Genomic DNA, 14,370 nt, shown 5'->3' on the forward strand with positions numbered 1-14,370 from the left:
CTTAGTTTCATATCAAAAGCTTTTATTTCCTTAATTCTCCAACAATTACACCGGATACTGATAGTCCCACAATGTGTTTTATAGGTAATACATTTGTGACAAATTTTCATACTTTACATTCGCCATAACTCATTAATTCATGAGCTACTTCTTTTGAGATCAATACAGATTGAGTTCAATTTTTAATTACCCATGTTGGCAATATACCGCATACTTGAACACGTGGAACAATTGTGCTTAATGAATAAATATAGCTATGAGAAATAATTGTGGAGATATATAAAGATCAATTATTAGTCATACAAATTATAAATAAAATAATGTAGTATTTAAAGTTATTATAATTTGTAAACATTAAAATTACGACTCATCCCACTTTAATCATGTGTAATCTATCGCAAACTAAATTTTATATCCTATAAAAGTAGTATTATATACATTTCAGCACAAGTTTTATAAAAATTCATTTTTATAGAATTTTGAATACTTTCACTAGCATAATTTTTAAAACAATTTATTCTTTCATTTGTATTTTCGTAATTAAATTAATTTTAGTATTTACAAGAAGTGATTAAACAAACACTACTTTTAATCTTCACAAACTAGTAAATTTATTTTTATTTTTTTCCTTTTCAACTTTTTCGAATATTTTTTAGTGGTATTGAAATATTATTTTATAAACTACAACAAAATGTATTCTCACAAATAATAAGCTTTCATATTTTTACACTTGTTTACCCAATTTAAAAATTATGTTACTTAATAAATAATTGATAAAAATTAATACAATTACATAATTAGAGAAAAATTGTCATTAATTACTTCATAGTTATATTAAATTATTTTTTCAAGGTTAATTTTACATTTAAATAATAAGTTATAAATATTTTATAAAAATAATTAGAATTTATACTATCTTGAATAAATATGTTGCATTATAAATAAAAACTTTTAATCTAAATGTAAGAAAAAAATAATAAACATTAATAAACCAAAGCATAAGCCAGACTACATGAGAACAAGTATGTTTACATGAATCAGTTTAGATTGATAAAAGTTTAAATCAATTTTCATTTTAAAATGATGAAATTTAATTCATAGTTTATTTCATAAAATTTTTATTTCGACTATTGAAAATGATTCAAACATGAAAATCCTAATGTGCAACACTACTAATATAATATTTTAGAGACAACGTAAATAATACGAACTACTTAAAATTGAAATTGTTATATATATAGCGATTCTGTCTATGTGTAATAAGAATTAGATGAAAAATTATTGTTTATTATAAAATTTTGAATCGATAATAATTCGAAATGCACTCACCAGATTGTGGAGGAGCTAGAAGTGAACGACTAGAACTAAAAAATGGCCGCAAAGATGGCTTCGGTGTACTGCTGATTGACATTGTATCTAATTCTGGGTCACTGCCCGATAAATCTTCTAATTCATCAAACAACTCCTCGATTTCCATGTCACCACCTACACACAATGTATTCGTTATCAATCTTGCTTTACCTGATCAAGAATTCAAGTAATTTTTTCGTTTATGAGAAAGCTAAGCGTTTGAAGCTTTTAACTTAATATATGCAACGAATACTATTCATAATTGCAAGATTGAAGCTTTAATACTAATTTTTGAAAATATATTAACAATGAAACCTGGGATAATTTCTATTTCATGAATATTTGAAATTTCACTACAATTTAGTATAATTTTACTCAAATTTAGAATCGTCAAAATAATCTTCTAAAATATATTGTTTCATGCCCATGTTATCCTTATGTCGCTGCCAATATATATATATATATATAATTATTCAATAAACCAACCTGATAATTTCTGACCAATTTCTTCTTGATCATGTTCCAATTCCTCGGACACTCTAAATCGTTTTAATAAAGCAATAAATTTTTGTTTTAAATTCCTTTGCTGAAATTAGAAGATATAAAAGTTGTATCGAACTAGAATTAAATATATATTATAATTTAATGAATAAATATATTTCAATGCGTGCATGTTTAAACAAATTATTCTATGATATAAAAATATTAAATTATAATAATATTAATAACTTATTATGAATTGTTAAAATTTGTACCTTTATACTAATTATTATTATATTTACTTTATGACATTGAATGCATTAAACAGGATTTAATATAATTACATGTAAATTCGAATAATTTGGTTCAATTATATAAATGTTAAAAAATTAATGTTTTAAATTGTATTTATAAATTGATAAACTTATTATGAATATTTATTATTTACATATAAATAATTACTTATCTCATATTCATAAAAATCTAAAACTGAACAAATATTTATCAAATATTTATTAGAATATCGCTTCATTCTTTAAAGCAGATTAATATAAAATATCCATAATCTTATTAATTTGTTAAACAAATATTTATATTAACATCAGAGAAATTTAGAAACTACCAGCTAATTGTATAGTTGAAAAAATTCATCCTAACATTTGGAAATATCTCATACCCTTGCATTTCCGGGTATCTTAGTTCTATTCTTTCTCCGGTGGACCTCGAGCGTGGGTTCACTGTCACTGCCTTCGGCCTCACCTTCCGAGCTAAACTCCTCCTCCTCATCGCTAAATTCCTGACAAAGACGTTCGCCCGGATCATTCATCAATCTCTTGTCTTGGTCGACTGGCTGACTACTCAGTGCAACGACATTGACACGCGCCAACGAATGACCTCCGTACTTCTCTGCTTTGTCCGAAACTAATTCCAGTTCTAAATCCATCTGCTTTTGCAGCACCTGTTTACTCATACTTTTATTTGATATCTATTTATAATCATTATCGAGTTGAAGATGTAAACATTATATAAAGACCAACTAAATAAATAATAAAATCATGTTATTTAGATTTTTTATCATAGCTGAGTCTGCATTTGATTATAATATTAATTCATTATATTTATAAATTGATGGTTATATTATTACAGCAAAATTAATATTAATTATATAAAGTGTATAAACTATGTATTAGCTTAAATCAATTACCAGAACATTCAACGATAGTATTGTCTATAACTAGCAAGCCAAATTTTACCAAAATCAAATAAGTATAAAGTTTACTTTTAAGAGTCAATTAATTAACTTTATTAGACTAGTATAATCATTAACTTTTATTACATAAAATGTAAATGCTGTATTATCTATTTTTCAAACATTCTTCATTATAAAAAACCACTAGTTTTATAATTGCGTTAGCTTATGTAATGAAGTTAGAAATTTGAATTTATATTTATTATAAAATTTATATAATACACCATTTTTATGAAAAAATAATTTCAATGCTATACACAATTATTAAAATCTGAATTCCTTAATGAGTTAATTGTTAAAAGAAAATGTTCTTAGATGAGTATTTAATAGATCTAAATTTATAAGAAGGCGTTACCCAACCCTTCATTAGTTAAATAATGGGAGCATATTTAATCTTGAAATTTATGTATATTTTCAAAAGTTAATAATAAATTATAGTTTAAAATATGATTTCATCTTTTCTATCATATTTAATACTGGCCTAATAATAATGTTAATCTTAATTGTTTATAAACAAAGAGGGGAAAAATGCATTTTTATGAAAAAACTTCAATTGCTTTCTACCAGGTCGTCTGCAAGAAAAAAAAATAAACAAGGAAAAGGTGACACAATGACAAATATACCTGAGCCATATTGATGATACCCTCAGCAAGAGTTTTGTAGCCTAGCATTGTGCGATTCTTATATCGCTTGCGTCTCTGCAAGAGTACGAGAAGCTTATTACCATCACGTTTGAGAAAGTGTGGATATTGGAGGGCGAATTGAAGCTCAAGCTCCGTGTCGAGGATCCCCCCCGACGGTACTATCATCTCGTTTGAACGGAGTGTACGCTTGGAGCTCTGCATTTTCACAGCAATGCTGATAGAAGCGAGATCAGCTCCAAGCGGGCGAAGGATCACTAGCCGCGTGAGTGTTAAGGTGCATAACCTGTAAAATATAAACGTTGATACGAATTAATCACCATAAATTTGCTGTTTTCTTTTATTTTGGTGCACTCAAACCAACTATCATTTTTAAATTGTTGCTTTTTCTTAAATCTTCTTGTTTTTTTAAATCAAGAGAAACTTTGTACAATTGAATTCATATTTTTAAAAAAATTCTTTTTTATAATATAGTAATATATAACAGATATTTTTATATATGTTAGTGTTGATGAATATTTTTAAAAGTGCAAGATATTCAAAACAAATTTTCAAGTGGTTTAGAAAACAAAAATAAATAATTAAAAATAAAAAAATCTATTTAATAAAGATATTAACAATTTTTGATAAATTAATATATATTTTTGAAAGTAGTAACTAAAACCAATTATAAGAAACATTCCCAAAGTATAAATATTAGATCAAAAACTGAAGAAAATTGACATATTAATAAAATTGACATATCATAAAAATTATATTTCCATTAAAAAGGTTGAATTATTATACTTCAATCAATATTACACAGTCATCATCATGAATAACAGACTAATTATTTATATTATATTCATCTTAAATGTTAAATAAATTATATTCTGAAGAAATGTTAAAACTTATAAATCAGAAACTTAAATAACAATTCGTAAATCCTGTATTATGTGTGAACTATGAAATAAAGCTTTTATAGTTTATAACTTAATCTATTAATGTTTACTACTTTGTTATCTGTTAAATTAGTTTTCATATTTTCATTAAACTTGAAAAACGGCATCGTTGAAGAAAATAATGTTAAGATATTAAAAAACGATATATAATAGTTAAAAATTTTCTTTAGGATAAAATATGCAGCAAATTAAATATTTCTTTCACATGTTGTTAAATGTCAGGACAAACATTTGAAATTTACAATTTAAACCTAAATGCTGTAATTTAATGCTGCAATCTGAAAATTGAAATCAATTGCTTTCTACGATATTTCAAAGCCGTTTTTTCATTAAATACTAGTATTATGTATTTAATCAAACATTTTGGTTGAGCAATTCATACTTTTAGTATGCTTCGACGATTGCTACTAATTAAAAGACATACAAATATAAAAGACATATAAATAGCAACAATAACAGTAATAATGATTTTTAAATTAATACAACGTACGATTAACCAACGTCTTTATTTTATAACAATGCTGCATACAAAGCCGAAATCAGAAAGAAAGGTTTACATAATATAAATAAAATGAACTAAATAAACACCTTATTGTTACATAATAATTATTGCGACCAACACAAATATATTTTATTACAATCGTTTTAATTTAATATTTTCTTAATTGAAACTGTTCATTGATAGCGATATAAAAATTGGGATATATATTTATTAAATATTCGGGAATGCCCTAATAAAACTTTCTAATGCCTCAGAACTTATTCTAGAAAAATAAAAGTCTTTAAACTTCTTTCAATCTACAGAATCGAACTTTTTAGCACCTTTTTAAAAAGTACAAAGGTATTTAAATCATTAAAATTTTAAACATTAGAATGCATATTCATTGTACAGCACAATTATTAAATGTTATTTATCTTAGTCAACAAAAATTGTATACATTATTTATTTAAATATATCACATTTTTGCAAAATGTATTTTTGTAAATTTTTGTAAAATAAGAATTTATCACTGTAATAAATCACTTTAGGTTACTTATTATATCAGTATATGCAAATTTATATGATTAGATATGCTAATAACCATTTATATGGTTTTGACAAATATTTATGTATTCAACCGAGATTATGCTCAGATTATTATTTTAGAGATTATTATTGCTTCACATTGTGGATATTTCAATTATAATTGAACCTAAATTTAAATACATTTTTGTACAGTGTTTTGTATTTACTTATTTTGTAAGTTTTTAAAATAGTACATCTTAAATTTTAAACATCCAGAAAGTGTTTAAAATAAATTGAATTTAAAGAAATATATGTTGAGCTGTAGCAACAACTACTGATGTTTTAAATACTTAAATATAATTGAAATATAATAATAAATAATGTAATTATCCAATAGTACACAAATTTACATAAATTTTTTTTAAGTTCCCCATTTTCTTAATGAAATAAATATTATGTTTTGTAATATAATTTTTAAAAATAATTAATATTAAAACGTTATATAAATTTGAACTCTTCTATATAACAAACAAGAACTTTAGCTTTTAGCATAAGTTAAATTCTTTTTGAGAAAAATTTTGAATACAAATTACATTTTAATATTATAATATAAGAATGCATACAATATATGTTACATATTATAAATAAATCATCTTCTTGGCAAATAAATAATTTCTTAGCGTGAAATATTTATTTATTATATAAAAAAAGTTAACATTCGTTAACTTATACAAAATCTTTATCAGAAAAACTAACCAAAACATAAATACTTGAATATATTTCATACATTTTTAAACACATTCTTTTATCATTTTTAGGTTCCATTAATAAAATAAAATATTCACTAAATCAATATTGTAATAAGAAATGAGAAATATTATAGAAATTCCAAAACAGGATTTTTTTTTAAATTACATGATTTTATATTTGTGACCATAGTTGAGCAAAAATTATAATTTGGTCTATTAAAAAAATCTGACTTGCAAAAAAATCAAACTACGTAATTAATTAATCTTTTAATTAAAAAATTTAATAAAAAATGAGCTAAGTAATTAATTGTTATATGTAACTTTTTTTATGTGATTTCACGTTCTACATATGATTTAATGCTTGCAACTTTTAATCTAGCGATTTAAACTTGTATATCTTTTTAAATAAACTGTCCAGTTCATCAACTATCGATAATTAATTAACTGTTTCTCTTATTAAATATTTTATTTATTCGACAAAGAGAAAGGTGAACAGTATAATATTATAGAAAATTTTAATCAGAATGAAGAATTAGTATTCTGTAGGTATTACGAATGAATCCCAATCACTAAAAAGGAAAAAGGAAGGATTAAAAGCCTGTAAGTGCTTGTAGAACTTTACAAACTGATTTACAATCTGAAAAAGAAAATAACAGATAATTTGACTTAATTAACCAAATGAGTTGCTTCTTCATATTGGTTCTGTTAATATTTATAAAAAAAATTTCGAGTATTCAGTTATAAAATACAAAAGATGCATATAGTTCCTTGTAAATCGAGAAGTTTTAAATAAATTGAACATAAGCAGTCAAAGATGCTAATAGTTAGATTGTATTTTCTCTTTACATTTCCGTCTAAATTTATATAATTCAATTTGTATAATCATCGAGATATATATATATATATATATATATATATATATATATATATATATATAATCATATATATAATCATATTTCGAATAATAAACATGATTATTTGTTATTGAAAAATTGTATTGAATATTGATGATACCTCTTCACTATGCACAGAGCCATTTGCAAAATAAATTTTATTATTATTTATTATTTTATTATTTATATCAAATTTTATTTTTTAATACAATAATTCTTTTTAATAAAACTTCAGAATAAATACATAGAATATGCTCTTGTCACTGATCTGTTTATATTTATAATTGTAACATTTCCTTCGTTGAATTTTCTCGTAAAAAATAAAGTACTAAAATAATAAATCTATTCTATTTTGTAAAAAGCATTTACAAATATGAATTGTTGTTCATTGTGTAAAGAATATTTTTGCTTTAGATAATTAAGATATAGTATGTTGGTCTCTACCAGTATTTAATTTTTCCAATCATAGTCAAAGTAAATAAAATTCTAATTAAACGGGAGTAAGCTATAATTAACTTTTATTAATTACACTTATAAATATTTATTACAAATTTTTTCCTTAATATTATTTTGATTTTAACAAACGAGAAAACTTTTAATATTAATTTTCTATATAAGCAATAGATAATATTTAATTAAAATATCTTACCAAATATTTTTCATAAATTTATGAATTACTTAGATTAGAAGTTTTATCAGTAACTGTTGAATTCAAAAATCAGCTGTGATGTTCTTCAAAATTTTTAGTCAACAAAATATACCTTATTGTATCAAAGATAACTGAAGTTATGCCGATCATAACTGTGCTTGTCAGAGGCAGTACATAATTTAAATTTTTTTATAAAGAAAACCAATTTTCGATTAGAAAGACTGACTTAGATAGAACACTATCGAGGATATGTTGAAAGCTTGTGTACTTCATTTATTTTCTTTACCTCAGAATTGTTTAGTTTTCTCGTTTTTTATGACTTGTCTCATTGAACGTTAGGAAAATGCAAGTGTATCATAACCGTAATTTTCCAAAGGGGGTAAAGGGAAACCTTGTAGAAAAAAAGTATAATATCCCGATTTTATTAGTCATCAATTGACATTGCAATAGTATTATCTTTTAAAGCAATACTTATTTATAATTAATTTGTCAAAATTTGCATTGTATTGTTTTATATTAGATCAACACGAAATTTATATATTGATATCCAGTCGGAGGTTTGATGTAGTTACAAACTACAAGTAAGAGGATGAATGAGAACGCGTGTATAATTTAATATATTTGAGAATCACTGAAAGAAAGCGTAAATTACGTGTGTATTGTGCATTTTTTAAATGCATTTCTTTTTTTACATCATCTAAAAATTTTAATTATAATTTTTATAAATTTGTTTTTGACCTTGTATTTAACTTGTATTATTTTTATGAATTGAAATATAATAATTATAATAACGTGAAAAATAAAATCATTATAATGTACTCATAATCGTTTTGATATTAATGATTGAGTATATAAATACTGAGCTATCAAAATTCGATATCGTAAAGAATTATATAATTGTCATATTAAATAACAAATAAATGCATATTGTAGTTATATCGATTTTTACATTATTTTATTTATGTCATAAATTAAATCAGTAATTTAGAAACTATATGTCCATTATAATACTTAATTGGTTTATTATTCCTTTGCATATCTTTTTAAATAACTTGATTCTTAAATGTTATATACAAAAGAGTATATGAATACACATCTTATATAAGTATTGATCAGTTCATATTTAGATTCTAGAAATCATATTTTTATTAAATTATTTACAAATATAATAACAATATCTTAATAAATTACTTTTTTCTTAAGATTTATTGACTGCTTGTCATTAAAAACATTTTCGTTTAAATAGATATATGTTATGTAGGAATTTATAGAAAATTAAGAGTCATTTAATAATATAAACATTTCATATATTTATATTTAATATTAAAAATAATAATAAAATTATACCAAAAATTAAAAAAAATTTTTATTTAATTATAAGATGTTTTTTATATTTTTCGCTGTTTTTTGTATCTTTATTACCATAATTAAGTTATTATGGTTATTTACTATATCCTAAATAATTAAATTTGAAAATACTGAAGGTTTTATTTGATAAAGTAGTTTAAAATAATTAGAGAAATTATTTGTAGAGAAATCGGTACTATAATAAGAATCTACTAGCATTCCTAATGAAAAGAAATTCATCGACAATTACTCAATTTGAAAATATTTTAAATGTATAAGCCTATCCAACTCGTTTAGTCCTACCCAACTAAATTGTGCGAGATGTGTGTTTAACATATGACGCATGATATTTATATTGGTGTCGTTTTCCACTTGAATATACTGTTTTGATAATTCACGAGATAGTACGCCCCAACGAGAAGTGCCTGAAATGTGTAATAACCGTGTATCCCCCTCCAATGCAATAATAATGTTTTTAAAAAATTATTTCTCAAACGCATCTCTTTGGCGAATAGTGTTACATAATTTATATTGATATTGCTAAATTATATATATACTCGATGATAGATATATTATTATAGCATGTTATTTTTAATAAATAAAAATTATTAAGTTTACAAGTTTGTATAATTCTCTGAACAATTTAACCACAATTACAATACCAATTTATTGAGAAACACTTTGCCCGATAGTGAAATATGAATAAGAAAATATGTGTTGGAATTCTCAAATTTTCGTAAAATTAATTGTTAAATACGTAAATTTTTAGATAAATAAATTTGAGTTTTCACACTTAAATTAAATATGGTATATTACAATAAATACATGAACCTTAGAACATCTCTATCAAACGCAATACATCAAATGCGTTTAAAACTATTCTTTAAGTGATGACGTAATTTAAGCAAATTAATATGTTGACAATATAATTTAAAACTTAGAGAGTACTTTATGCTTTTCTAAATATTTTCAATATACTCATCGAATTCTTACGTGTAAAAATAAATAAAATATACACTTACATAATTAATAGAAAATAATAAAACTGTATTGACACACACAGCGCAGACGCATACACATACACATACATGCACGTGCACACACACACACACACACACACACACACAATATATATATATATATATATATATATATATATATATATGCACACACACAAACGTACGCACACAAAAGGAATAACGCATTTGTTCATAAATACATTTATATTATTAATAAATAAATGATGGTAAAATTATTGTAACTATCTTAAAACATGATTTGAACATTTTGAACAAAATATTATAGAACAGAATACTATACAATTTTTTGACATCATTTTTTTATTCTAGTTGTTAAAAGTATAGCAAGACAAAAATATAAAGTACGAATTATACGAATAAAAAATTTTCATTAAAACTAAAAAAAAAACAAAAAAAACTACCTTACTAAATTAAATCATCTCAATGTATGATTTTTTTAAAATTAACATTTACAAGAATGGTATTCATGTTCAGATTAATCACACTTAAAAATAGTAAGGAAAAAAAGAAACTACCATGATAAAAATATTAGTGATAAAATGAATATTATGTTCATCGTAAGACTATCACGCTCACGTGTAGGAAAAATGTCGTTATTAACAAGGATTTGAAAGAACTCACGTGCTAATTCGAAGTCTTACTTAATATTAGAATTGAAAATGTATCTGTGCATCTATTTTGAGTGAGTTCATATAATCAATCATCCATAACCTAGAAAATAATCATTAATAAGGATTTAATTAATCATAAAGAAAATTAAAATAGATTATTTCTATTATTGATATTTAGATTATTTTTAATCTATAAGTGTACATAAAAAGAAATTAGACAAAATATTCAATAATTAAAATATTGCATATAGAATTTAATAAATAACAATAATTTGTAACAATGGGTCAAATTATGCTTTATAAGTACATACATACACAGGTACATAACACAAAAGTAAGTTTTACTACAAGTTATATTTTTAAGTTTCTACATTTCAATATCATATAATGTTTAACGATTAAATTATATGAATACTTTTTTTTATTTAATTTTTAATTCACAATTAAACATCCTTTTTAAAAATATCGTAGAAGGTTAATACTGTAATTGATTTAATTATAATTCTATCAACTCTTTTGTAATCTTGTAAAATTTGTAAGCAGAAAACTTATTAAAAAAGTAATTAAAAATTTCATCAGTAGTTAAAGAAAACTATGGAAAATATGATTTGTATAGGCTGACAAGATTTTACATAGTTTGTAAATATCATACTGAGAAAACAACTAGTAATATACATATTATAATAAGGAAATGTGCAAATAATATTTTCTTACATTAATATTGTAGAATATATGAAAATATAAATGCAGTAGAAATTTACTAGAAATAAAATTATTCAATAAGCAGCTACAAATGTAAGACAAATTCTTAATAACTATTCCCTTATTTACAAGAAAAATAACCAAGAAAATAATAAGTAACATTAGTAAAAGTATAAATATTATTGAATAATATAGTATTGCATAATAATACATAAATAAAAAGTTTTGAAAATAAATAATTTGGTTTAAGAACATTGACATACCTTAGTACTGGACTTATTTAATGTACAATTCTACTCGTTCTTTACTGGTTTTTTATTATATTCTACTTATGATATATTCTTTATCTATAGAGTTTATAAATCATTTATTATTCCTATATATGTCTTTTTAAAATGATTATTGAAATAAATTAATTTCTACCATAATATATTTCAAAGAATAATATTACAATTTCATAGAAAAAAATAAAATATTACAGAGTAACATTATGCATAAGATTTCACTGATACAGTTTTTAAATTGATACTCGAGTTTAATTCTGCTTATTTATCTTATTAAATAAATTTGCACTGGTTTTTGCATTATTCTTATCAATAAGGAAGGCATTATTTCAACATTTACACAAGCCACAATATTGTAAAAATAAGTTTAAATTTTGTAAACAGAACCTTTCAATTTTACTTAGTATAAATAAATAACATTAATAATGAAATTGGAAAATAAATGAAATAGAAACTGTAATAAATATAAATAAAATAACTTCTTTGATTTTCAATAAAATCGCGGATTCAATATTTGATAAATTATTCATTTAATTACTTACATAAATTAAAAATAAATTTTTGTAGATTAATTTCAAATTCTTATAAATTTGAAGAGTTAAAACATTATGTAAAATCGTTTAATTGTTTTTATCAAAAGGCTATTGATTAGATTTCTCAAATACATATAAATAAGTTAGTCATTATACAATATATATACACATACAAAAGCAGACATACAATACTCATAATTTGAATTACAAATTTAATATTTTTTTGTAAATATTTACTTACACCGCATATAATCAATTTAGCATTTGGTCAAGATGTCTATAATTTTTAGATTAATACAGGGTATTTTATTTTTATTTAAAACCACTTAATAAGCGTTAATAATTTATGTGTTTGAATTAAAATTTTACATGTTTACAGAAAAAATAATTATTGGCGAAATTAATTGAAGTACAAAAGCATACTTTTAAAACTAAATTTTTATTTTTGTTATTACTGTTATCGAACAATGTTTTCAATTGTTAAATGTATGCATATCATCGTTTAAATGCGGATCAGAAAACTAAACATACGTCTTTTTTTATGTAAGAATCGATTACCGGAATATCATTCATTCTTATTATTTCTTCATGGGGTGAGCAACGCAGTATCTGATAAACCACAAAATTAAAAGTACACATAACGAGGCACGAATATAAAAATCAGATGATTTATTAAAAGAATTATATATAACTGCATGCTTATGTTAGTCAGTGCATTATGTTATGCATTATGTCATTCAGTTCATCTCATTTTCATTATTTAAGAAAAAATTTATATAATATATATACGCATAAAAGTACAAGGTTATAAGTGTATGTGAAACTTGTATTACTTGTAATTATTTATACATAATATTATATAATTATAAGTCCTATATATAATTAAACGATAAAATTTTTTAATGAAATTAATTGTTTCAATAAATGGTTACTTCTTACTGCTTGAAAGATGAAAAAAATAAAAGGTGCATATTTTACATGTACAAAGTATCTCAAATAAATATTAAAAAATAAACAAGATTTGTAGCAGTAATTTTATTGAATTGACAATAATAATAAAAATATATTAATTTTTTAAATAAATAAATAAACTTTAAATAAAATACGAATTATTAATTTCATTGCATAAATAAAATTATTGTATTCAGAAATTTTAGTATTTTTTTAAACCAAATTCAAGATATTATTTTATTGTTATAATAATTTAAAAAGAATTTATTTGTTTTTTATTTTTATATTAGAACGAATTTTCAACACACTTTTTATTTGAAACATATTATTTTAAAATTTATAAATAAAAACATTTTCAAATTTAAAAAAAATCTAATTTCTTTAAAAATGTATTAGTAAAAGTTCTGTAGAAAAAAAATGGTATTTTTTAAATTTATTTTATTTTTTTTAATATTTTCATGTACTTAACAAAGCCTTTTTTTATTTTTTGAAAACTTGGTATCAACGAAATTTCTTGTAATAAAAGTTGTACTGAAGCAAAATAAAATATGGAAAAACTTTTTATATATTTTTAAGTATTTTATTGAATAACATATATAAAATATGTCATTAATTCTATTTGAGAATTCTACAGTTTATTGCTTTTATGTTTGCATAATATGGTAAGCACAAAATTTGTTTTCATATTTTAATGAATTATATTGCCATTTTATTGGTCATATTTCAACCGCAATTATTTAAACTTAATTATATTCGATTAGATTTAAAGAAATTATTCACAGTTACTGAATAAGTTTTTTCTCATAGAATTAACAATATTTGAGAAAACTTATTACGCTAAAAATTAATATATTTTTTAATGCATATTATTTTTTAATTGTGTAGTCATTCATACTAATTGAAAAGACTATTACTTTATGAAAAACTTTTAATAATTATGATTT

The 14,370-nt window shown here is 22.4% G+C and overlaps 1 protein-coding gene across 1 annotated transcript in view; it reads right to left on the reverse strand.

Annotated features, from left to right (window-relative positions):
• The window catches only part of KrT95D (phosphofurin acidic cluster sorting protein KrT95D), a 28,655-nt gene that overhangs the window by 8,592 nt on the left and 5,693 nt on the right, over positions 1–14,370 (reverse strand). Inside the window, exons 2-5 of the mRNA XM_011505304.1 lie at positions 3,703–4,006; positions 2,507–2,788; positions 1,837–1,936; positions 1,330–1,485 (exon numbers count right to left, since the gene is read on the reverse strand). Coding sequence (XP_011503606.1) covers positions 1,330–1,485; positions 1,837–1,936; positions 2,507–2,788; positions 3,703–4,006 — 842 coding nt within the window. The remainder of the gene's footprint in view (positions 1–1,329; positions 1,486–1,836; positions 1,937–2,506; positions 2,789–3,702; positions 4,007–14,370) is intronic.

Source organism: Ceratosolen solmsi, unplaced genomic scaffold, assembly GCF_000503995.2.
Source record: "Ceratosolen solmsi marchali unplaced genomic scaffold, CerSol_1.0 scaffold87, whole genome shotgun sequence".
In the NCBI taxonomy this organism is placed as follows: domain Eukaryota; kingdom Metazoa; phylum Arthropoda; class Insecta; order Hymenoptera; family Agaonidae; genus Ceratosolen; species Ceratosolen solmsi.